The sequence below is a fragment of the Tamandua tetradactyla genome, chromosome 4 (assembly GCF_023851605.1).
Source record: "Tamandua tetradactyla isolate mTamTet1 chromosome 4, mTamTet1.pri, whole genome shotgun sequence".
Lineage (NCBI taxonomy): Eukaryota > Metazoa > Chordata > Mammalia > Pilosa > Myrmecophagidae > Tamandua > Tamandua tetradactyla.
This window is the reverse complement of record NC_135330.1, coordinates 133,356,422-133,383,223: the sequence shown is the minus strand read 5'-3', so window position 1 is coordinate 133,383,223 and position 26,802 is coordinate 133,356,422. Positions and strand designations below refer to the sequence as shown.

The following is a 26,802-nucleotide window of genomic DNA, read 5'->3' as shown; positions in this document are numbered from 1 at the left end:
ATAAAAATCCACTATAATGAAGACATACAAAAAAGGAATATAAACATTAACTTTCTGCTATCGACTTTCTCTCCTGTCAATGCATAACTATTATGTACAAATGTAAATATTTATTTTTAGTATGTTTAATTTTGCTACTCTTTTCTACTTTCTGTTGAATGATATTTGGCTGCAAGGGTATTTATGAAACATTATGTTTAAACCCATATTTCCTTGAATCAATGACTTCTGTACTTCTCTTTTGAGATTTTTTTTTGTGGGGGTGTTTATTCTGGCACTGTGTGTGGTACATTATTGCTCATTGGTAGTGCCCCTGAATGCATTTGGAAAGCTTACAGAGCTTATGAGATGCCATTAATGAAAGCAGAGAATTATAATTGATGATGCAATTTTATTACATGGTGGTAATCTGTGAATGAGAGTATGGCCAGAGAGAACTGTAAGCTTGGCCAGAAACACATCGTGAAATAGCAAAATTCTAGAAAGTGAAAATGTTACTGAGTAAAGGATATGAATACTGTTTTTAATAAACAATGGTAAAAAATTTCAATATAGTGACCCAAATAAGGCTATTAAAATCATTAGAGATAAATTATGCATATTAAGTAAAATGGTGTGCAAAATTAATTAATTGATAGCATTAGAAACTGACATGTTCCCACTAACCTCCATCTCTTTTCAATGAAGAGAAACTTTTAAAATTATGCGTAAGTGGAATGGACCTCAGTTACAAAGTGAGAAAACATTGAATCAACATTTAAATATATGCAACTGTTTTTTTGTGGCTCTCTAACTTGATCAATTTCACAGGATCCCAAGATAATGCAGTATAAAATGGAAATGATTCCTGATGACAGGATGCAGGGCTCAGTCATGAGTATTTCAGTTTCAAAGGTGCTTTGGATATAGTGTACCCTCCATGAATTTTTGCCAAAGAGATGCAAAAGTTGGAAATGTAAATCCAAATTCTTAAACATGTGTGTCGATTCTTGCCAGGAAAATTTTAAAAGACACACAAAAAACAAAACATAAAAACTCGAACATACTTAGGTTATCAGAATTCTTTAGAATAAGATGGTTTTTTTAAAAAAGCATTTTTACTTGTTGGGTAATCCAATAAATCACCTGCCTTTATTTAAGTAAAATTTTCAAAAGATCCTCTAAATAAAGACTTATTCAAGGTCTTACCATGTACCAGGTGAGCTAATTTTCAAAAGCATTTGCATATAAAAATTGCAGAAATGGCTCTTTCAACATTGGAAAATACTCTTCTCATACCACTGAAAGCAGTTATGCATTTATATCCTTAGATAAAGTGTTTAAACAATCTTTTGGGGATTTTCTTTTCAAATTAAATTATTGTAACCTTAACATTGTTGCATTCATACAACAGTGAAGGTTTCAGATATATTAATCTAAACCTCTTCTTCTCTTCCCCTTTCAGAGCAATACAATAATAATTGAGAACAAAGAAATTAAACACATGAGAAGGTTATATTGAGTTGGTAGTATAATGTAATCTTTAGACTAAAAGCTTCAAAAAGCCCATTATTGGATCCAGTTCCTCTGTGCGAAAGTGTGTATGTGTGTGCCTATGAATTTGTGTGTTATTAAAATATTTATAATATAATTGAGTTTTGCCCTTTCAAGTTTTTCAATTCCACGGAGCTGACATAATAATTCTGGTGTTGGCATTAATGCACAAAGGTAGATTATTTTATGAATTTCTATAATTTATAAAGAATTATTAAAAGACCGTACCTAAAAATTTTTAAAATATGAATTATTTAACATATGCAAAATGGTCAAGAATTTTGGCAATGCGTTCATTTGAATGACTTGAGAAAACACGTGAGCAGAGCAATTAGTAAGCTTAAGGTAAAGTTTTGTTCGGACAAATAAGTATTATACATTTATGTATACAATGCATATACTTATCCAAAGTGATCATGGTGGATAGGTTAAGAATAATGAATACATATCTTAAAGTTTTAATTTTGTAATAATTATATACAACCAGTTTCCAAGTTTTTGATACACTGGTAAGGTCTTTCTTTGAATGTGATTGTGTGATTGGAACACTGCTTTTTCTTTCTACAAAAAACAAAGTGCACTGAACATAAATTCTAATTTTGTTTTCAGGAATCTGAGAACAGAATCCTAAAAGAGATTTAGAATATTTCCCTACTTTTTTTTTTTATAGTCAGTCACTCAAATTTCTGTGCATTTTTTTTAGCAATTTCGTCAAGATTTTTGCAAGCATTGATCTCCATAGAAACAATATTAAACATTTTTGCACTAAAATTTCATAATATCTTTGTGAATTACTGATTATATATGTAGAACGGAATGATCAAAATAGGAATATTTGTGTTTAATTGTTTTTTTTGTATTAAAAAATAAATAAATAAAAAGATTTCATGATATCTAATTAAATTACGTAATTGCAGTAAAACTATTAGTGAAATAAATAGATTGGGAACTAAAACCACTGCTAGCAAGTGATACTACCCGCCCGTGGAAATTTACATGTACCAGCAAGTTTACTACAGCAGTGTCCAACTAATGCTGAGTCTTCAACCAGACTGGGGAATCACTCAGTATGGATTATAAAGGATAGCGATATTGATCAATTAATTAGGACTCAGTTAAGTAAGTTTATTGCACTGTTCTTAAATTGTGCAAGGGAAGTTTTTAGATAGACATTCTGACCTTTATACAGAGCCACAAAGAATTATCTTGTAAAGGTCCTAGGGAACCATGTGCACATAAATGTTTGTGTATGTAATTTTAATTATGTTTATATTATATATGTTTATATATCAGATTAATGACCAGCCCAAGGCCCTCAGCAACTGTTAAACATATTAAAAAGATCCACATATTAAATTCCTAATCCTGTTATTTTCCTATTTTCTTGATGAGCATATGTTCTTTCCATTATTAAAGGTTCCTCTATTAAAAAATAATCTGCATGCTTAATAATGAGTAGATCATATGCTTTGGATTGTCAAATCCAATTTTCAATCTTGACTTTGCTGATTAAAGCTATTTGGCTTTGTAATGAATGAATTACCAATTGTATCTGACATACTTAGAACAGTGCCTGGCTCACAATACATGCTATGCAAGTATTAACCACTGTTAACTTATTCAATTGTACTAAAATACAGTTTCTAAATCTGTAAAATGGGTATTTTATGAAAGAAAGGCTATTATGGACCTAGGTGACTCTCTTTTATAAAATACCAAATTTTGGTTCATGAATTTTAAATTAATTCCAAACTGGGAATATTATAGAATATCCGAGTTTTTAAATAACAAGAGATGAAATCTGGATGCTATACTTCCCTGTGTTCCTGAAATTCATTTCTTTAATTGCCCTAATTTTTATACACATGTAAAAGCCCAAGATTAGCCATCATAACAGCTGACTTTAATATTTATTTTACTTTTCATGGACTTTAAAATAAACCACTTGTGAAAAAGAAGTAAAGCTAAAGGAAACAATAGAGTTAGCAAAGGCCTGTAGATGTTTGTAGAGTGACACTGAGAAAAGGTGGGGAGGAAAATGAGAATTGGGAGATAATGATTTTACAAAATAATCAGATCACAATTTTTCAATAATGATGAGTAATCTATTCTAATATTACAGTCAACTCTTCAGAGGATTACTGCTCATGATTGTTGAATTAAATTTAAAGAGAATTTACTGTGGAATACTTTTAACTAAAACTGTAATTTCTTTTTTTTCAAGTGTTTCAAAGTGAAATAGTTGTTTTTCAAGGAATCCAAATCATCGCTGAAGCAGAATAATAACTGATACATATTTTGAATATTTCTCCAATATGTTCTGCCTATTTACTTAAAACCAATCCCTTAAGTAAGCATGTTATATACATTGTAAACTAGCTCGCTTGCCATCCTATAGCTTAAATGACAGAAATGAGTTCTTATTTATATCTTTTTAAAAAAATAATAAAAACATTGTTAAGTGACTTTTTGTAAGTTTGTCTAGCCATGCATTTCTTCTCATTTTAAGATACTTAAAATGAAATTTCACATTGATTTAAATAGCATTTTTAAAAAACTCTATTATCTTCAAGTTGCTGTCTGGGCATTGTGTGTGTGGTTCCTAAATTGCTTTATAAAGAAGTTAATATGGCAGATCACCTGATGGCTGTACGCTCTGTAATGCTTTTCCAACCATGGTCAATCCATTAACCTTCAAGGCATTCCTGTATCACTATCTATATCTTCTTGAGTTTGATCTAAAAGAACTTTTAATCCACATACCTATTTTCAGTGGTTGAATCACGAACCAATATTGGCATGTAAATAGATGCTGATATTTTAATAGTATTATGAAAAAGAAATACATTGTTTTAGTTTTGTGAGCTGTAATATGTATTTTATGGAAAAGGATGCTTCTGTACAACTGAGGGTCCTTAGTAATATTCCCAGCAGTTTGCAGATATATGATATGTACTCTGAAATATACATGCCAAAGTTATAGAAAGAGACCAAGCTGAGCACATTTCAATACAGAAATTTTTTTCCTTTTCCTTATTTAAATGTTATGATGGTTGATAGATGATAGTTAAATATCATGATCCTGAATTATAAAATCAATTGATTATTAAGAAGAATAACATAATAAATAAAAAGAGCCCTGAGGTTTGTAATAACAAACTAAGTGAAGATCCCAGCTTATCAGGTGATCTTGAACAAACTTAGATTCTCACCTAGACTTTCCAAGTTTTAAATATATATCTAAGCCATTAGATATATGTTTAAAATGATAAATTATGGGCACTATAATTGGGCATTCTTGTTAAATTTAAATTTTAATATCTTTGCAATATTTAAAACAAATTTTGGTACTGATACCCTGATTAAAAATAACTAATGTGGGCGGGCCGCGGTGGCTTAGCGGGCAAAGTGCTTGCCTGCCATGCCGGAGGACCTCGGTTCGATTCCCGGCCCCAGCCCATGTAAAAAACAAACAAACAAACAAAATACAATAAAAACAAGAAAATGTTTAAAGATGTTTCCCTTTCTTCCTTCCTTCCTTCCTTCTCTCTGTCTTTCCTTCCCTTCCTCCCTCTAAAAAAAAAAAAAAAAAAAAATAACTAATGTAAAAGCTTGATCTGGTGGAATTGACTTTTGTTACTAGAATAATGTGTTACGTTTCCATCAAACTTCCATGATTTAATAATCTCTTCTGAAAAAGGTGGTTATTCAGTGAATCACTGTAAAATAGCAGGGAAATAGTTCCTCACTGTTTTTTAAAAGTAGCATCGATGAGGTAAGAGTTCACTTGGATTGCCTAGCCAAACAACATGAACTGAAACTTATTGAAATTGTGAATTTCATACTGTGAAGATTGAGATAAAACATGTAAAATAAACAGTACTGAGACTGACAAATGATAGATGCTCCTTAATAAAATCTGGGGCTACAAAACAGCACATATTTGTGAATGTTAAAATTGTCTAGATGCTTTTCAAAGTTGTTTAAAGTGTTGGGAGAAAATTTGAGCAATCTTCCTGTTTTATATTGCTTTGTATAATAGCTGGATATAGAGCAGAATAATAAAAGTAGAGATGAAAATTACAGAATTTATGCGAATGAGAGCAAAGAAGTTAAACCTCTACTGCAAACAGGAAATCTGGTCCAAAGTGGCTGCTTCTCATAAAAGCATGACCTCTTGTTGAAGCAAAGTGTCCTGACATCCATCCTGACCATTGGAAAAAAAAAAAAGGCAAAGGAAGGTTCAGGAAAAGAACTGGCATTCTCTAGATGCCAGTTAGAGAATCTGTACTGTATTAGGTGTTTGACACCACTTAATTATACAATGTACACATCATTACCATCACATTAGACATGGGGCACCTGAGGCTCGATTTGGTTAAGTCTTTTGATGCCTTGACATATGGGTAATTTTGATTCCATGCATGAAGATTTGATCCTGGATCTAAAGTCCACAATTCGATTACTCTACTTTGTGGGAGATATAGCAGCCTTTATAACCGGAAACACGCCATAATTCACAAAACAGTTACAGATCCATTTCCTGCAAAGTCAATTAAATTCACGACTTTGAAAGCCAGACATATTTGCATTTCTTTTACCTATTTAAAAGAATTCAAAATTGCATAAAAGTGGTGTTTATTATTTCGAAACAAGATCTTTTGGATAAAAATCAAATCTTAACCACAGACACAAGCAACAATCTTACGAAAGAACATAATGTACTTTTTCATTCACACTTATTGAATTTTATTCTTTAGCTTAGAGAATTGAAACTCTTTCAAAAATCCACAAAATGCAAATACAGGCTTTTATTCCAAAATCTTCATTCTATTGTACAAATAAGAAATCTGAGGCATCATGAATTTAAAATTTCTTTTTCACAAAATGGGTATATAGTTTTCCAGAAACCAGAAAGGAAAAGAAAACCCAAAACCCTAGATAGAGTAGGTAAGTGGAATCACAAATCACATTAAGTTCAGTGATTATCAGGATTGATTTAGAACTATATATTTGAGGAGATGTTTTAGAGAACAAAAACTTAATAGCCGTTCCTTTTATTGCACTGAAAGGATCAGTTCACCATACTTTCATTCCTAAACTCAATATAGGTTTTAATATCTTCATAACAGAACAATTTATTCTACATTGCTTTCTGTAATATTACAATGTCCAGGAAAAATCAAGTAAAACATAAGTTAAAATGAATTATTTTAAAAGCACACATTTATTCTAAAAGGTGTTTGGCTTGAACTCAAGTATCAGCAATTCTATTGGAATTATTTGAGTAAATACAAAAGGGAAGTGGTTATTGTTCTAATTGTATGCTAATTATATTCCCTTGATAGCCCTGATAATTATTTTAAAAAATTGTATCCTCAATTTTTTAAATATTTAGAAAAAGCGTTACAAATGGTTTGGTTTGTGTGTATGTGTGTATGTGTGCATGCATGCATTGTATTTTTTTTTCTTTAAGTTATAAAATTCTGCATCATAGCACACGGTAACAGTAACATAATGCTTTGCTCTCAGGGCCGGTTATGACAGTGTTAAATTCTACTACTTGTTTTCCATCTACAGTTAGTCATTTATGTAAGAATAAAGTATAAAATGATCATTCTTTCAACATACATACTTTATCTTAATATAGATGATTGGTGGATAGTTCTTCTCATTTATACTATAGAGAGTGAAGCAGAATGTGTATTTTTAAAGTTAGAGCAAAATAGCAGTGATAATTCCTTTGATACATATAGTAGACAGGATGTATTTTAGGATATTCATTCATTGAGGATATTCAGTTAATAAAGATGTAAGTAAATCTTTGTGAATCACTCATAAAATTAGCACCATAATATTTGAAATGTTATATTAACCGCAGTCCTTATTTGAAGGGACTGTTGTTTGATGATGGGAAAATCTGTTGTCTGATTTTTCAAGATCCAAAAATTATTAATAACTCCCCAGTATTTTATGTGAAAATGTATTAATATTTAATTTTATATGCTCTGTGTATAAAATTCAAAATAATATCTCCATAATTTAAGGTTTATTATAATTCCCTAAATACATTGGTAGAAAATGAATGATGACATAAACTTATTTTAGAGCAGGAAAGTAATGCAAGGAATACAAAGTAATTGCAACACTGTAATTATTTAAATAAATGTAAATGAACATAATTGGTTACTTCTAGAGGTATAGATAACTATTGGGCCCAGTAAGTCATACAATAAACTAATTTAAATCTATTGTAGGTCAAGAGGTTAGAAATTGATAGACATCATATAAATTCACTATACAACCAAACTTTTCCAGAAATAGGGAGTGATTAATACATGTGAATGTACAGAACCAGTTAAAATTAAGTAGAATATGCTTTTCTGTTCCAGTTTTTGTCATTTAATTTCCATCTTTCCTTCTGTTTTCTTTACTCTCCTCTGTTAATTGAGTTTCTATTCCCTGGTGTGAGATGTAAACAAACAGAAACTTCATGCCATCATGTTGAAAAAAAGGTTGATCTTTTAAAAGATGTTGGTATAAATTTTTGGATCCTAATTCAGAATGAAGATAATATGTTCATATAGCTGTTATTTCAATTCTGTGTTCTTTTTCTCTTTCAACATGTATTTATTTTATATGACTACTGTATACCACACATTCTATTAGGGAAGTCTCACCACAAATTAATTAGATAAACCCAACAGATAACTTAACTTGCTTATTTTATTTCAAGGCCCCATTCCTTTAATCTTTCAGCAATTATTTATTATTAAGAGTACATTCAACATTGTGTTAGGTACTGGGGAAATAAGACAGATAAAGTCATTCCCTTCATAGAACGTACATTCTAATAATGGGATGAATAAAAAAAAAACACTAAGTACATTTTAGATGGGGTGAGTTATATGAGTTAAATAATGCAGGATGGTGGGGGAATGACTTTGGGGAGAGGCTGAGGATCAAGGCTTCTTTAGACAAATTCATCAGAGAAATACTCAAGTAACTACTGAGGATTCTGATACATATGCTATCTTCTTGCTTTTCTCCGTATTTCCACTCTTATCTTCCATTCATATTTGATTTCCTGAGATACCAGAGTAAAGCTCAGGCTGCTAGTTAGGAAATCTTGCTGTAACGCGTCTAAGACATGGGCTCCATCAAGCTGGCACAATTCACACATCTTCAATTCGCTTCATCATTTATTGTTTTGTAGAAGAGTGACAGGATACTTGACTTTGTTTTAAAAAAAAAAGATAAGAAAGCTGCTCTTGGCTCCAAGGACATTCAATTTACATTAAACAGTTCCAACATAAAACACAATGACTGGTATCTTGAAATTAGTCCTACTCCATGGAAAAGTTAGAGAAGGGACAGGAGGGCAACTGAGGTGGCAGTTTGGGAGTGCAGCTGACCTGGAAGAGCCTTCTGCACCACATGCAGCAGCCTTGGTTGCAGAGAACAAGGAACTGAGAGGCAGAAAGCTGGATGTAGTGCGGAGGCATGGAGCCACAGAGCCCATGTGAGTGCACAGATAGGAACACGGACTAAGAAGTAAGCCAGGCCATGTTCCTTGGGTGCACAACCCTTACCAGTGCAGCCCTGTGACCAGCAACTCACCCCAAACCCCATGCCCCTGAAACCCTTCAGCGGCTCCCATTCGCTGTGCTCCAGGTGCCCCCACCCCACCAGTCCCCAGTGCACCTACCTGCCCCCCACCCCCATCCCAAGTGCAGCCAACCCATCTCTCCTGTACCCCTCCTGAGTACCTGCCCTCTCTGACCTTAGTGCGTCCGTTTATGGCACTTCCAGCCCAATGCATGTGCATGGGTCCCCAATCACGTCATTCAGCTCTGGGAACTGCACTTTCCAGCAGTCCTAGAACTATGCATGTGCATAGCCCTCAGCCATACTTCCCAGCTCTGAGAAAGTGCCAACCTGTGCTCCCAGGTCACATCTGTCCCCAATCTATGAAGGCATAATCCTGGCCTGCTGTCACAGCTCTACGCATGCACACAAAGGACTCCATGCCTTAGACCAGTGCACACCAGGGTTATGCCACACAGACTGGTGCACCTGCACAGCTGCATCCTCTCTGTCTACTGGGCATTCATGTTCATGAGCAACAGCACAATATCCCCAACCTATACCCATATCTGCCCTGAAACAAATCACCATAATGACTGCTCCACCCTATGTCCTGCTCCCTGCTGTACAACCATCCTGCAAACACAAGGCCTTAGACTACTGAAAGAAATCAACAACCAGAGTAAATCAATCAAGATATTTACATGTGGCAAAGACAGCAGAAGATCACTAAGCGTATCACAATGCAGACAGATAAAGCTGTGCCTAATGACCAAACTAAAACTCCAGAGGAGACACAAACATTGGAACAACTAATTCAACTCTATTTAATAAAATAAGTGGGATAGCAAATGACGTAAAGGAGATCAAGAAGGCAGTAGAAGAACATAAAGAGAAATTTGAAAGAATAAATAGAAAAATAGCAGAAATCACAGAGTTTAAAGACTCTGTTGACCAAATAAAAAAACATACTAGAGACACACAACAAAAGATTTGAAGAGACATAAGGAAGAATAAGTGATATAGAGGACAGGATAAGTGACATTGAAGACTCTAAACAGCAAATGGCAAAAAAGATGGAACAAACTGAATGGGAACTCAGGGAAATGATTGAGAAAACAAATATAAGAATCACTGGTGTCCCAGAAGAAGAAGAAGAAGGGAGTCAAGGGCTAAGAAAAGTAATGGAGGATATAATGGGAGAAAACTTCTCAACCCTCATAAAGGACCTAAATATACAAGTCAAAGAAGCCCAAGGAACTCCAAACAGAATAAATCCAAATAAGCCTTCCCCAAGGCACATACTATTCAGTCTGTCAATTGTTGAAGAGAAGCAGAAAATCCTGACAGGGGCAGGAGAAAAGCAATCTGCTGCATACAAGGGAAATGAAATAAGACTGAATTCAGACTACTCAACTAGCACCCTGGAGTCAAGAAGGCAGTGGTATGATGTATTTGAGATCCTGAAAGAGAAAGCCTTCCAGCCAATAATTCTGTAACAAGCCAAATTGTTCTTCAAATTGAGGGAGAGATTAAAATTTTCACAGACAAAGAAGTTCTGACAGAATTTGTCAACAAGAGACTGACCCTACAAGAAATACTAAAAGGAGTTCTGCCAGCTGAAATAATAAGACAGGAAAGGGAGATCTGGAGGAGGGCACTGAATGTAACAGTACCACTAAGGGCAATTTAAAGAATACAAAGAGAAAGAGGGAAAAGAATATATAGATCTGACAAATAAAAAAGATAAGGTGGAATCAAGAAACACCTTTTCAGTAGTAACTTTGAATGTTAATGGACCAAATGTACCAATTAAAAGATACAGATTGGCAGCATGGATTAAGAAACATAATCCAGCTATATGCTGCTTGCAAGAGACCCATCTTTGACACAAGGATGCAAATAGATTGAAAGTGAAAGGATGGAAAAAGATTTTCCACACAAGTTGTAACTATAAGAAAGCAGGAGTAGCTATATTAATATCAGACAAAATAGACTTTAAATGTAAAGACATCATAAGACACAAAAAAAGGACACTATATACTAATTAAAGTGTCAATTCACCAGGAAGATAAAGCAATCACGAATGTTTATGCTTCCAATCAAGGAGCTCCAACGTATATGAGATGGACACTGGCAAAACTGAAGACAGCAGTAAATGTTTCAACAATAGTAGTAGGAGACTTCAGTGTACCACTCTCCTCCATAGATAGAACCAGATAGAAGATCAACAAGGAAATAGAGAAGTTAAATAACTTGATAAATGAATTAGACCTAACAGACATATATAGGTCATTGTACCTCAAAGCACAAGGCTATACATTCTTCTCTAGTGCTCATGAATATACTCTAGGATAGATCACATGCTGGAGCACAAAACAGGTCTTTATAACTTTAAAAATATTGAAATTATTCAAAGCACTTTTTGTGATCACAATTGGATGAAGCTGGATCTCAATAACCACCAAGGAATGAGAACATTCACAAATATATGGAGATATATTTAAACAACCAATGGGTCGAAGAAGAAATGGCTAGAGAAATCAGTAGCTATCTGGAGATGAATGAAAATGAGAATACAACTTATCAGAACTTATGGGATGTTGCAAAGGCTGTGCTGAGAGGGAAATTTATTGCCTTAAATGCCTACGTTAAAAAACAAGAAAGAGTGAACATCAAGGACTTAACAGCAAATGTGGAGGGACTTGAGAAACAACAGCTAGCTAATCCTAAAGCAAATAAGAGAAGAGAAATAACAAAGATTAAAGCAGAGATAAATGAATGGAAGCTCAAAAAAACAACAGAAAGAATCAATAAAACAAAAGATTGTTCTTTGAGAAAATTAATTAAATAGATTGGCCACTAGCAAGACTGACAAAGAAAAAAAGAGAGGGTATGTAAATAAGCAAAATCAGAAATGAGAAGGGGTACATTACCACAGACCCTGAGAAATAAAAGAAATCATAAGAGAATACTATGAACAACCCTAGCCAACAAACTAGACAATTTAGATGAAATGTACAAATTCCTGGAGACACAGAAACAAGCTACACTGACTCAGGAAGAAATGGAAGCTCTCAACAAACCAATCACAACTAAAGAGATTCAGTCATCAAAAATCTTCCTACAAAGAAAAGCCCAGGGCCTGATGGCTTCACAGGGAAATTTTATCAAACATTCCAGAAGAAACTAATACCAATCCTGCTCTACTTCTCAAAAAAATTGAGGAAAAATGAACTTTACCTAACTCATTTTATGAAGCTAATATTTTCATACCAAAACCGGGTAAAGATGATATAAGTTAGGAAAACTGCAAGCTAATCTCTCTGATGAACATAGATGCAAAAATTCTCAGTAAAATATTAGCAAATTGAATCCAACAGTACATTAAAAGAATTATATACCTGACCAAGTTGGATTTATACCAGGAATGCAAGGATAGTTCAACATAAGAAAATCATTTAAAGTAATACAGCACATTAACAAATCAAAAGGGAAAAATCACGTGATCATCTTGATTGATGCTGAAAAAAGTGCTCAACAAAATTAAGCATCCTTTTCTGATAAAAATACTCCAAAAGACTGAACTCAAAGTTAACTACCTCAATACAATAAAGGGAATATGTGAGAAACTGATAGCTAGCATCGTACTCAGTGGAGAGAGAGTGAAAGCCTTCACTCTAAGATCAGGTACAAGACAAGGATGCCCACTGTCACCACTGTTATTCAACATTTTGTTAGAAGTTCTAGCTTAAGCAATCAGGTAGGACAAAGAAATAAAAGGGTTCTAAATTGGAAAGGAAGAAGTAAAACTCTCATTATTTGCAGATGATAGGATACTGTACTTGAAAGATCCTAAGAAATCCACAGCAAAGTTTCTTGAGCTAATAAATTCAGCAAGGTGGTGGGATATAACATTAACATGCAAAAATCAGTAACATTTCTGTACACAAACAATGACCTATGTGAGGAGTCAGTTCAGGAAAAAATTCTATTCAAAATAGCAACTAAAAAGTCACATACTTAGGAATGAACTTAACTAAAGACGTAAAGGACTTGTAGACAGAAAATTACATAACCTTGCTAAGAGAAATCAAAGGGGACCTAAATAGGTGGAAAGACATTCCCTGCTCATGGATAGGGAAGCTAAATACAGTTCAGATGTCAATTCTCCCTGAATTGATCTAAAGAGTAAATACAGTACCAATCAAAATTCCAGTAGCCTATTTTGAACATTTGGAAAAGCTAATTACCAAATTCATCTGGAAGGGGAAAGAGACCCCAAATAGCTAAAAGGATACTAAAGACAAAGAACAAAGTGGAAGGATTAACACTCCCTGACTTTAAAACCTATTATAGGTTGTTTTGACAGTGGTCAAAACAGCATGGTACTGGCACAAATTCAGAAGCATTGACCAATGGAATCGAATTGAGAGTGCAGAAATAGACCACCAAATCTATGGTCATCTGATTTTTGACAAGGCCCCTAAATCCTCTGAACTGGATACAATAGTCTTTTCAATAATTGGGCATGGACGAACTGGATATCAATAGCCAAGAGAATGAAAGAGGACCCCTATCTTACACCCTACACAAAAATTAACTCAAAGTGGATCAAACACCTAAATATAAGAACTAGTACCATAAAGCTTCTAGAAGAAAATGTAGGGAAAACATCTTCAAGACCTAGTAATAAGAGGTAGCTTCCTAAACTTTACATCCAAACCAAAAGCAATAAAAGGAAAAATAGATATATGGGAACTCCTTAAAATCAAATGCTTTTGCACCTCAAAAGACTTTGTCAAAAAGATAAAGAGGCAGCCAACTCAATGGGAGAAAATATTTGGAAACCACATATCAGAGAAAGGTTTGATTTCCCCTATATACAAAGGAACCATGCAACTCAAAACAAAAGAACAAACAATCCAATTGTAAAATAGGCTAAAGATATGAATTGACATTTTTCTTAAGAACAGATACATATGGCTCAAAAGTGCGTGAAGAGATGCTCATTTTTACTGGCTGTAAGGGAAATGCAGATCAAGACTACAATGAGATACCACCTTATACCTATAAGAATGGCTACTATTAAACAACAAGAAACTATAAATGTTGGAGAGGATGTGGAGAAACTGGGACACTTATGCACTGCTGGTGAGAATGTATAATGGTGCAGCCACTATGGAAGACTATTTGGCAGTTTCTTAGGAAACTAAATATCAAGTTGCCCTATGACCCAACAATGGCAGTACTTGGTATATACCCAGAAGAGTTGAAAGCAACACCACAAACAGACATTTGCACACTGATGCTCATAGCAGCATTATTTACAAACGCTTAAAGATGGAAACAAATCAAATGCCCATCAATCATAGGGTGGATCAACAAAATGTGGTATGTACATACGATGGAATATTATGCAACAATAAGATAAATGATGTCCTGATGCACAAGACAGGATGGATGAGCCTTGAGGACATAAAGTTGAGTGAAACTAGCCAGATGCAAAAGGGCAGATACTGTATGATTCCACTTTTATGACCAGTGTAAGGGTATAATCAGAGACTTATAATACAGAATATAGGGACTCAGATGCATAGAAGGTAGAGATGGGTGAACTGTTAGCTAAGGAGGTTGAAATCCAATGTAAGGAAGGGAATAGATAGGAGTGAAGGTGATTCTCTAGTGGGTCTAGAAGTAATATTACCATATTGAAGATGAACAAGATTGAAAGGCGTTGTGTAGTCCAACATGTCCTACTGACTCACACTAGAAATATGAATGCCTTGTCATAAGAATTACTTCAAAGATATGATTTCACATAAAGAGTGTTTAAGTCCAGGGTGCAGGGGCAACACTGTTATTGCATGCTATGAGCTATGTTCAAAAGGAAACCATCAGCACTACCACAGCAACAGAAGAGGTAAATAATAGGGTGAGGGACAAGAGTGAAGAGGAGGTTTAGATTTCGGATTTGGTGAGGGTGTGTTCATCGGTTTTCTGTGTCTTGGGAATAATGAAGTTATGTAAAATTAAGAATGTAGATGGACTGTGGACTTTGGGCTCTCTCCATGATGCCCAGTGAATGCAGGTGGCTGGATGCACTGACAGAGAAGTAAATTGGCAAATGGTGGTGTATACTTATGAATGAAGGTTGCGCTGCTACAAAAAGGAACAATGCCATGAGGTATGTATCAATGTGAATGAACACATGGGATATTCGGTGAGACAAAATGCGTTGGAAACAGAAAAACAACAATGGAATGGTCACCTTTAGAAAATGCGTATAAGAGAACAGGCTTTTAGAGCAGACACATTAAGTCTGGAGTGGTGATTATTATTTCAGGATTTTGAGAGGATTGTAAGCTTTTAGAGCAGACACATTAAGTCCAGAGTGGGGATTATTATTTCTGGATTTTAAGAGGCTGTTTTATATATTTCACCTGATATTTAGAGATAAGAACAAATCCAAACAGGTTGGGGTTAAAGTAATTCAGAACATAGGGGTAAGGAAAACAGTGTCTATATTTTAGAACCACACATACTGTTTGAGACCAATGGAAGAACCTGCCAGCCCCCAACCAGGACTATTCCAGCCAATCCTAAAGAATATGTAGGGCAATATATAAGATTCCTCAAGAGTTGCACGTAATAGAGTAACTTTCCAGAAACCTACAACCTCTAGATGGGTCCCTGATCCAGATAAGTCCTGAAACCTAGCCCAGCCTCTCCAGAATATCAGATAATTCCACCTCTCTACCCCATATTAGTTACGGACTCTTCCAATATAAAAAATTTAGAATTGCCAGAGCCCAAACAACCCCAAAGAGAGTTATGGTTGAATTACACTTAGAAGATAGGACTAAACAAATGAATTTGAAGGCTGAACCATTAATTTGATATCTCTTTTAGTCTCCTGTATTTTAGAGCAGCTAGAAGTAAAAACCAAAAATTGTGAAATTGTAACCTGTGTCAAAAGTCTGAAATATGTTCTATAACTAGTTGTGGTGCTGTGCTTTGAAATTTACATATAGCTTTTTTGTATATATGTTTTTCTTTACAAAAAAAGAAGGAAAATTGTTGAATGTGATAATGAAAAAATATTGAAGCCCTCTAGCCTCCTATATTCTGGAGCAGCTAGAAGGAATAATCTGAGAGGATCATATAGTAGCCCATGACAAACTCTGGGATCTTTCCTATAACCATGCTTTGAAAAGTGCTTTGAAAACTATTACTTTTTTATTTCTTTGTTTTGTATATATGTTATACTATACAGTAAAAAAAAAGTTAAACGAGAAACAAAGAAACAAGCAAAAAACCACAATGACTGAGAACTAGTTCAGTTTCAGGAGTGAAAATCTGAGTTATCATTTCTTATTTGTCGAGGTGGAACACTCACTGTTGAATATTTTTTCAAGGACAAGCAGATTTGGAGAGAGAGAAATGGAGAGATGTGCAATGTTTTCTGTACATTTCAGACTTACTAGATAAATTTCATACCTATTGGTCAAACACTCAAAGCAAATTCCATAATTTTGCCTTATGTGTGCACCCAGAAGCTCTGTATGATAACTTAGGACATTGAAGCAGCTGAAAAACTTTACGGACTCAGGTCCAAAATTAGACTAAATAAATAAATAATAATGAAAAAAGAAGTGGTAATTTGCCTAAAGGGCTTCAAAATGCTGTTTCTGCCAAGTCAGTGATCTGAAAATAGTGGGGACAGAAATGATTAAAAACAAATGTGAGACCATAATGCTACCATGAGTTAGTGAGTCTTGCTAAATACTCTAAAAAAAAAAAAAGTTAGGTCAAAGAATATAAACTGTCTCTTCATTAGCCTTATGCCGATGTATGCAGAGTAGATGATTTTGGAAAGGGAGAGCTGGAAAAAGATTCTTCAAAGTAAGAATGATTGCAAGCATAGGTTGCTCCCCAAACTTTGTCTGCGACAGTAGCTGCCCTGAAAATTCTTGAAAGATTTTCTCTCTCTCATTAGTCCATATTACCATCTATATTTCACCAAAAATTCATATCTCACTATGAATTGCTTTAAAACTCAAACTCTCATGGACTACTTAGATTGCTTATTTTTTAGGGAATGAAGGAAGTTTGGATGACAGAGTTCATGGTAATAGCAGTATTTCTATTTCAATTCCCTTCAATAGGGTAGTTGTGGAAAGGATGCGCACGTGTGAAGATTTATGAACCAAAGGAAAATGTTGAATTTGGGTTCCTAGGAAGTGAGAGTGATGGGTGAGAAAGGAAGTTAGTCAAACTCTCAGAAAAATAAAAAGTTATTGTGATCAATTTTGTTGAAGAGAAGCAGAGCCACACACGCCACCAAAATCACTGGGCCTTTGTTTATAAGCTAAGGTAGACCATGTTTTGATTAAATATTTCTCCCACTTTTCTATCTCCTCAGGATGTTCTAAAAGAAGGAAGCAGAATAAAATAATCATCCTAATATTCTTTACTTCAGTGTGGGCCACTAGGAATTATAACTATAGAACCTACAGAGACAGGGAAACCAATAAATAATTTAATTCCCACCCTCCTGAAACTAACATCTTTTCAAATCATCCAGTGGATTTTATTCATTGTGCTTATTCCACTGTAAAATTAGATGTACAAAGAAAAACATAATTCTTGGTATTTGCTATTGGGTATAAATCTTTGGAATAAACTTCAGCTTAAGTTATTTAAAACTATGCATCATGACCACATTTGCAGTTTTTTTCTCCAATACTTAGTTAATACTACATAGATAGATATTTATTAAGATTCACTTAATTGTGAAGCTATATATAGCCTGCTCTAAGATAATATTAATTAGATATATATTATAATGCTGTGCATGCTCCTAGATGCGTATTTTACTTGTCAGGAATGAATGAAATAGTTTGGTGAATATAATGATGGCCCACGATGGCAACAGGAGGGAGTTTCAATAGACCATTTGTAGGTATAGACAGACTCTAGAACCTTAGAATTCAAAAGGAGGTAAAAATGTTCTTAAGTAATAGAATATTGTCAATTTGGAGTTCTTAACCTCGGATCCAGGAACTTTACCCTGCCCGTAGACGCACACAGTCAGAGTTTCTATAGCCTGATGAGTGGGTATGTGTATATGTACATTTGCCAGAAAGATGTCATTAGATTCCCAGAGTGTACTCAGAAAAAAAAAATGAAGAAATGAAAATTAAGAGATGAATAGACAGCCACCTTATAAAATTTTGTTCCAGTGTATTTGTATATCTTTCATATAGACATTTTATAAAAACCTCCAAATGTTTGGGAATAACAAGACTCTTATAAATAAGGAACCACTACATTTGTGGGGATTTCACAGACAGCGACAAGCTTTCCCATGAACGACTCGCTCCAACTAACCTCCTCCCTTTCCCTTCCACTCTTCTTTCCTCATTCCACTTTCTTAGGCACAGGCAGTTTATTACCGCTGGAAAAAACATTGCACCAGCTTTTCCCTCTCCCTTTCTTTATTCAGTTACCTCCTTGTTCTAAAGCTCAGTGTCTGTAGAAATTATTCAAACCTGGAAGTTAAGGCACGCATAATGCCTTCTTTCACCATGTCCTCCTCCATCTATTATTTGGTTCACGAGTTACCCAAAGTATCTAAGTTTCAGTTTCCTTAATGCTAAAAGAGAAGAAGGGTAATCATTATAATAACTGCCATATAGGTTGGTGTGAAATAGAAAGCTGATCATTTATTTCATATAAAAATAAGGTATTCAAAGATTTTGTCTCAGGTATAGTAAGTCAGTGCAAGCATCCATACAAGTCAGCCACTATTAGGAACTAATTAACGGACTGTTAAAATCCCCTAACTCACAGTTTCGTTTATTTTGAATAGGAAACTCTGATGACCATTAATAGTAACAATAAAGAAATTGGTGTTTTCCTGTGGAGAATCTGACACATTGTGGAACGGTTTTCCTGGAAGCTCATTCTGCAAACTGCCTGGCTACTGCAGTGTCCTTGATCTATTTCCTTGATCTATTTCATTAGAGTACAGAAAGATACATTGTATCCTTCTAGGTATTTTAAAAAGAAAAATCTATTCTTTAACTTACTTCTGGCATTTTCTGTAAATGGGGTCACTTTAGGGAGCTTCTAGAAAAATTGTTTTCTGAGGCTGCTTCAAGAGCATCCAAAAGATAGAAAACCACAGAACATCAGAAGCCAGTTGGAGGAATCTGTGCCTGGGGAGAGCATGGGATCCCGAGCCAGCTGGAGCCCTGAGCAGACACCCAACAGAATTCCATCTGGACTCGGCACAGGAACTTCCCTTGCTGCCTGTACAGCCCCGAGCTGTTCCTGGCTTGGACGTAGCCTGGTTCTTGGGCCCTCACCTTTCTACTCTGACAGGCTGTTCCGCATTTGACCTGCTCTGTTTTCTGGCTCTGACTTCTGGATGTGACCCTGTTGCTATGACAACCAGTCATTGGCTTGACTCAGCTCGATTCTTGGTCACAGCTTCTGCACTTGCAAACACAGCGGGGGCAGGGGGTGGCTCAGTTCCTAGCTTTGGATTCCTTTGCAACCATATTTGTATATTTGCTTTAGGCCTCCTCAATTTTATCCACTAGAATCAGAGGTCTAGGCCTAAGGTCCCAAAAATGGGCCTGAAGGAGAAGTGTTCAGCTGATACTTTAATGCCATTTGAGTCCTAGCCATGTCCCTCTTTGGTGGGTGGCTTTGGGATAGCAGTTCATTACTCATCCTTAGTGAGGAGTGTTTCCCTATCCTGATCTAATAGCTCTTGAAGCCATAAGTAAATCAGCCCTGCCAGGATGCATTTGCTCGTCCATGAATGCTGCAAAATTTAGTTTAAATGAATATATGTCAATAATTCAATGTAAACTTACATTAAGCATGTGTAATGGGAACACACCTTCAGAAGACACAACATCATCATGTAAATAATGGTCTGACTATACCAAGTGTCCTGGAGGTATGTGCTGGTTTGAAAGGATGTATGTCTCCGAGAAAAGCCATGTTTTAATCTAAATCCCATTTCATAAAGGCAGCAGAATCTGTAATTATACTGTATGTTTGAATCTATAATTAGATCATCTCCCTGGAGATGTGATTTAAGCAAGAGTGGTTTTTAAACTGGATTAGGTGACGACATGTCCCCACCCATTTGGGGGGGTCTTCATAAGTTTCTGGAGTCCTATAAAAGATGAAACATTTTGGAGAAAGAGATTCGGAGAGAGCAGAGAATGCTGCAGCACCACAAAGCAGAGAGTCCACCAGTCAGTGACCTTTAAAGATGATGAAGGAAAATGCCTCCCGGGGAGCTTCATGAAACCGGAAGCCAGGAGAGAAAGCTAGCAGATGATGCCGGGTCCGCCATGTGCCCTTCCAGCTGAGAGAGAAGCCCTGACTGTGTTCACCATGTGCCTTCTCACTTGAAAGAGAAACCCTGAACTTCATTGGCCTTCTTGAACTAAGGTATCTTTCCCTGGATGGATGCCTTAGATTGGACATTTCCATAGACTTGTTTTAATTGGGACATTTTCTCAGCCTTAGAACTGTAAACTAGTAACTTATTAAATTCCCCTTTTAAAAAGCCATTCTGTTTCTGGTATATTCCATTCCAGCAGCTAGCAAACTAGAACAAGGTATAACAACAACAACAACAATAATAACAGGGTAAAGGAAGTTCATAAGTGGCAGAAGCGATTTAAGCAGGGAACGTTAAGAAGGTTTTCCTTGTAGAGGTGAAATTTGATATGGGCCTAAGGAAGTAGCAGGGTTTAAGTAGAAAGTCAGGACAATATAAGCGGACGTGATAGGATGAAAAAACAATAATGAAAGAATGGAACATCACCAAGAAAATAGCTGGCAAGAGGATATTGTTGGTTTGGGAAAATAATAGGGAACCAAGGTGACAGGTGACCAGTGTTCTCCATTGAAGGCTCCAAAGCTTAGGTGACAAGGCTACATTTAATTATTAGAGGACTGGCAAGGTATTATATATTTTACCTATGACAGAGGAAGATGTTTTTGTTTTTAATTATTATTTTTGTCGAGAGACTGGATGTGATGTGACAGAGATAAGAGGAAGTTTTGGTAGTATTCCAGGTAAGGAGAGAAAACTGCTGAAACTAAAAGTAGCAAAAGAGAACATAAAAGAAACTGTGGAGATGAAATAGGGTGGGTATATATTAGGGTAAGGTGCATGTAATTATGCCTGCCTTTATAAACATATGATTTTCCTGGGGAATATAGACCATAGTTTAAAGAGGGATGTTCTAGTTTGCTAGCTGCCGGAATGCAACACACCAGAGACGGATTGGCTTTTAATAAAAGGGGATTTATTTTGTTGGTTCTTCACAGGAAAGGCAGCTAACTTTCCACTGAGGTTCTTTCTTATGTGGAAGGCACAGGATGGTCTCTGCTGGTCTTCTCTCCAGGCCCCTGGGTTCCAACAACTTTCCCCGGGGTAATTTCTTTCTCCATCTCCAAGGGCCCGGACTGAGCTGCAAGTGCTGAGATGAGGAATGCCAAGCTGCTAGGCTGTGCTACATTGCATTCTCTCATTTAAGCACCAGCCAATTAAGTCAAATGCCACTCATTGCAGCAGACACGCCTCCTAGCTGACTGCAGATGTAATTAGCAACAGATGAGGTTCACGTACCATTGGCCTGTGTCCACAGCAACAGAACTAGGTATGCTCACCTGGCCAAGTTGACAACTGAATCTAACTAACACAAGGAACATAAGCCACATTTCGCCTTTACTAGAAAGTAAACTTCAACCATGAATTCTTTCCTAAGCTCAAAGTTTTTCGAAATCATAATGCCAGCTAGAGGAGCGTTTCCTAAACTTGATGATGTATGATTTGAACAACTTGTAGATTCTTACTCAAATTCAGTAGTTATTAAGTGAATTGCTTGAATCTTTATTTTGAGTAAAGCAAGCAGCTCTTTGGGAAAGAATCTAGAAAATGCTGACTTTGGAACAAGCGTGTGTCCATGTTCAACCTCCAGCTTTCCCTCCAGTCACAATACACTTATTATGTTCTTTGACCTGATGACATTGCTATAAGTTATTTTAATGGCAACTCAAAAAAAAATGAATTTCTTTTCTGTTAATATCCCAAAGCAGATAAAATTACATCCACCGTAATTGTACAATTGTGTATGTTTACAAGAAAAATATTCAGAAGAGAATTTCAACAAAGTAAACCTTGACTATGTTTGAAAATACTTTTTTCATTTTTATAAAGGAAATTGCTGCTGGCCAATTAGATTATATCATATTTTTTACATAGCTAAGGAGCTGGTGAATCTATCCCACAGTGGTTTGGGTGGATGCTGCAGTGTGTCCTGCTAGTAGCATTATAATCGAAAGTCTGTGGTTCTTTTTTTATCTTGTTCCAAGCTCCATGGTGCTCAGCCAAGCAAGCAGCTCCAATTGCCTTTAAAGGTGGCTCTTCACTCGAACGAGCGCTGTGGGGTGCAGAGTCAGAGGAGAATCTGGCCTGAGCAAGAAGCTTTAACATATACCACATTTTAAATCCACCTCTATTTAAGCACTCAAGATTCTCTGCAAACTTCAAGGCATGGGTACAACTCTCATTCACAATGAGGAATTATGAATTACAGAGTAAACTAGGTGGAACTTATCTTTGCAAGAACCTCAGATATCCAGATATCAAAATTTAAATATTAAGTAATTTTCATGTCTAGAATCTCTCTATGTAGCTGGTTAAGGTGGCAGGAGATAGACTAGTAATTTATGGGTCAGTGTCCCCATGGTGTATGAAGGTAAATGCATATACACATCTATTTATTCTGTGAATAATGGTTTACATTGTTTTAGAATATAGGCCACTTTGCTATGTTAGTCATGTATTTGCATCGTTATGAAAATGTCCATCTTTATTTCTCTAATCTCTTTTTGTCACTGAACTACCAGCAATGATAATATATGCTGTATTCCCCAGGCTTTCTCACGCTGTCCCAATTCAGCATTTTTCTCTCACGCTCTCAGGTTCTGCACAAGATTTTTATTCCTGACATTTTGAAATATCCCACTGCTTTCAGAGTTTTGTTTTGCTTTGCTTTGTATAAATACACACTTTCGTTTAAAATATCCCAGGATGTCAATTAATCTGCCAGGTAATATAGATGAGAAATCTAGTCCTCCAGATTATGAAATGTCATAAGGCAATGTCATTAGATTCTATGACTTGAGCCAGAATAGGACAATATACTGAATTTTTCCTTATCTCTACCAGAGGGAAGAGATAACTGTTACCACTTCCAGGGATAGGGTCTCACAGAATGGCAGGTAGCAAAGAGCATAGCAATGCCTCCCGTCCTAGGGTCCCAACCCACTCCATGGTTTGCAGGTGTCAGTGTTACAACAGAATCACAGCTCGCATCGCTGAATGGAACATTTCCACACATCCTTCACTGGATGGAACATTTCCTCCCAAACAGAAGAGTCAAAGCAAAGCCAGCTGCACTAGTAGGTGTGGTCCCCTCTGGCCCTCAGTCTCAATCTCCTGCCAAAACAGGGAGCTGGTATGTGCACACATCTTGTGTCGTAGTAGAAGACCCTGCTATCTCCCCACCAGGAACAGGTAGTGCAGCGGGTGTGAGCCTGGTGCCAGAAAACTTACTTACTTATGCCAAATAGTCTCCAGAGAATGTTTACATACTTTCAGACAAAAGGTGCAAGAACGTGCTGGTGGCCCAGGATCTGCAAGGGGATGTGTTTTATGTCAAGGGCCCCAAGTGGGAGCCCGTCCACATTCCTTGGCAGGTCCTAGGAGCCAGGCTAGCACATCTGCTCCTGAGCACAGGGCTGATTTGTGGTCATTAGCAACGGTGACAGATTGGTCTGCACCACAACCCCCTTCCCATCGTTTAGGCCATGGTATTAGGATTCTTCTATGGAAATTAGTTTGTCATAGTGCTATCTGGGGAAAAGCCGAAGAAAAGAAATACATGATAATGAATTGCATCATTCAACATTAAATGACTTACACTATTTATTTTTTAAAAAATGGTGAGTAAACTTGATATTTCATCATTATAGCAAAGAGTATGGTCAATTGAAATCTGGGATACAAGGGTTGCAATTAAAGCATAATTGTATGCATATAGATTGCTTAACAGATACAGAGTTTCTGTTTCGGGTGATCAGACGGTTTTGGTAATAGTTAGTGGTCATGGTGGCACAGCATTGTAAATGCAATTAATGCTACTGAATGGTACACTGAAAAATGATTCAAATGAGAAATTGATTGTTATATGTATATTACCACCAATTTAAATATATATGCATCTAAAAAATTAATTGTAGTCCCTGACCTCTAACACATACACACACACACACACACACATACACAAATTCTCCCTCTCTGTTTTCCTTAATAATTCTCACATGTTGCACCATGAATCAAAACTGAATTATTTACACTTAACTTTCTTAGTCTTCTCTCACTTGTTCTTGAGCGATAGTGAGCTGGAGGGGGCTGGACAGGAGCCCTGTAGCAATTCCTTCCATCACCCATGACGTACCACCCATTGGTATGTCACCTGTCCATCCATCCTTTCCCACATGTCTCTTTAAACATGTGTGAGAAATGCTGTGGCCAGTCCCTATGCTGAACATTGAATATACTATATTCTGAATAGTTCATCTAAATAGGCGTTATTGTTTGGGGCTTCGACTTTTAAGTCCAATTTTCCACATTGCACTGAATTATTTTTTAACTAGTTCATCTTTTATATGCTTGATATTTTCTTTCAAACCTGATGGGTGCACTGAAGTGGTAAAAGTTTCTGGAGGCTTTTTTATCCCCATGCTCCAATACACACACACACACACACACACACTCATGCACATGTGTACACAAAAATTTTCCAGCGTGTCACACCATTAACCTAATGTGTGACAGTAAACCTGAGCTATTTTACAGGTTGGCTTTGAGTGATTATATACTAGAGGGGGGACATGTGTTAATTTCCTTTGAACATCAAAAGTGTGTTGATATTATAACCCCAGAAATATAAGATTATAAGTGTGAATGGACCAGAAAATACAGTTCATTTTAGGTCCACTTTTCTTCCTTGAAAATAGGAGAATTGGAAGTCAGTCCTGTGACTCCACTCCCCCCCAGGTAGGCTTTGCATTCCCACCTGAGTGGTTTACCTACCCTTGCATTTATTGGTTTTATAATGAACACAATTATATATGTGTTTGGGTAACAGGGTAAGCAAGTTTTACCAGTTTATTTCCAGCATTTTATTTGAATTAGCACAAATTATGGTCCTATAGTTGTTTCCGCCATGATTTCATGGTGTAACCCACGTAAACAAGGGCAAACCTCAGGGGACTTCTTGGTGGTAAAACAATTTTAATTAGCAAACGATCCTGAAGCTGTACGCTCAAAACAAACTGTTATTCAGGAAACCGTACTGTTGCCATCAGTCAGAGGGTTCTTACTCAAAGCTTGCAAAAAGGCAGGAAGCTTTGGGGAAGAGTTGGTGAGGGGTATTGAGAAGTGTCACTTAAAGTGTTAGTTCCTGGAAGTAAAGATCAGAGTGAAGGCACTAGAATCACATCAAAGTGTCAGATTTCAGAGTTATCTCTACTCTGCAGTTTCAGCAGGGGAAAGGGAAATGCTCAGTAAACTTTCTACAAGTAATACAATTCTTGGTCTTGACGTTCTTAGTCATTAAAGGAAATAGAAGATGGTGGCATAATTACACCAGCATATAACCAAACCATAATCTGCAAAAAAAGTAAAGCTTTATACATGAGTATGAGTTTTCACCATTTTCTTGTAAATGTAAGTTATTCAATTTTGAATTGATTTTTCCCTGATATCCTCATTTCTATGTTCAGGGATTATTTCCTTTTAATACGCTTTATGAATTGTATTTTTGAGTTCAAGTTATTCATAATTAATATAGTATGAATAATAAATTGCTATATGTATTTTCAGAGAGTTGTTGCTAAAATATGTATATTCTACAACCTTAAAACAACTGCTCCAGGTAGAAATAGAAAATTTAAGAAAACCTCATAACCAAAAGATGTATTTCTTGCTTTAAAGAACATGTGCTTATAAATGTTGATATTAGATGGGCACTTGAAGTTATATATATATAATTAGATTGAGCATTATAATCACTTGGATAAGATTTTGGTAATCACTTGGATAAGTCAGTAATCAATATTTGAGCCTACCTCTTCTTTCATGTCCTCAGACCATATTATTTCACGAAGTCTCCTCACTCATATGATGGAGTGATTAATTATAAGGCCAACAATGACAGAAAACAAAACTCAAGTGGAACGAAAAGAAAAAATAAAGATTCCAGCTATAGACTGCATGTAGTCAGGACTGTGCTAGCTTTTCTTGGTGAAGACATTAAATATGAAATAAATGGTCCCACATTTACAAAGAACCCTTTCCAGGCTGGAAGGTTTTTCTTCCTCCAGTATTTTTCTCCCATGTGCCAAGGCCCCACAAGTTCTTTCTGATTTGTTCAACCCTATGGCAAGGTGTGTTATCATTTTGAACATGCAAAGAAATCTGGAGAGCGAGAGGAAGAATTTAGGCATTCTTCTGACTCCCAACTTTGGAATGATTTCGATACTTACCACATTCCAGGCAGGGTAGTTAAGAAT

The 26,802-nt window shown here is 35.9% G+C and overlaps 1 protein-coding gene across 3 annotated transcripts in view; it reads left to right on the top strand.

The window, feature by feature from the left end:
- LOC143681402 (protocadherin-9-like) overlaps positions 1-26,802 on the top strand; it is a 616,391-nt gene that overhangs the window by 206,420 nt on the left and 383,169 nt on the right. For 2 of the 3 annotated variants that reach the window (XM_077158403.1, XM_077158402.1), the window contains exon 1: positions 14,141-14,514. The exons of the other annotated variant lie outside the window; for it this stretch is intronic. In XM_077158403.1, coding sequence (XP_077014518.1) covers positions 14,464-14,514 — 51 coding nt within the window. In that variant the 5' untranslated portion in view covers positions 14,141-14,463. Of the gene's footprint in view, positions 1-14,140; positions 14,515-26,802 lie in introns of those variants that run through there. 3 annotated transcript variants of the gene reach the window in all.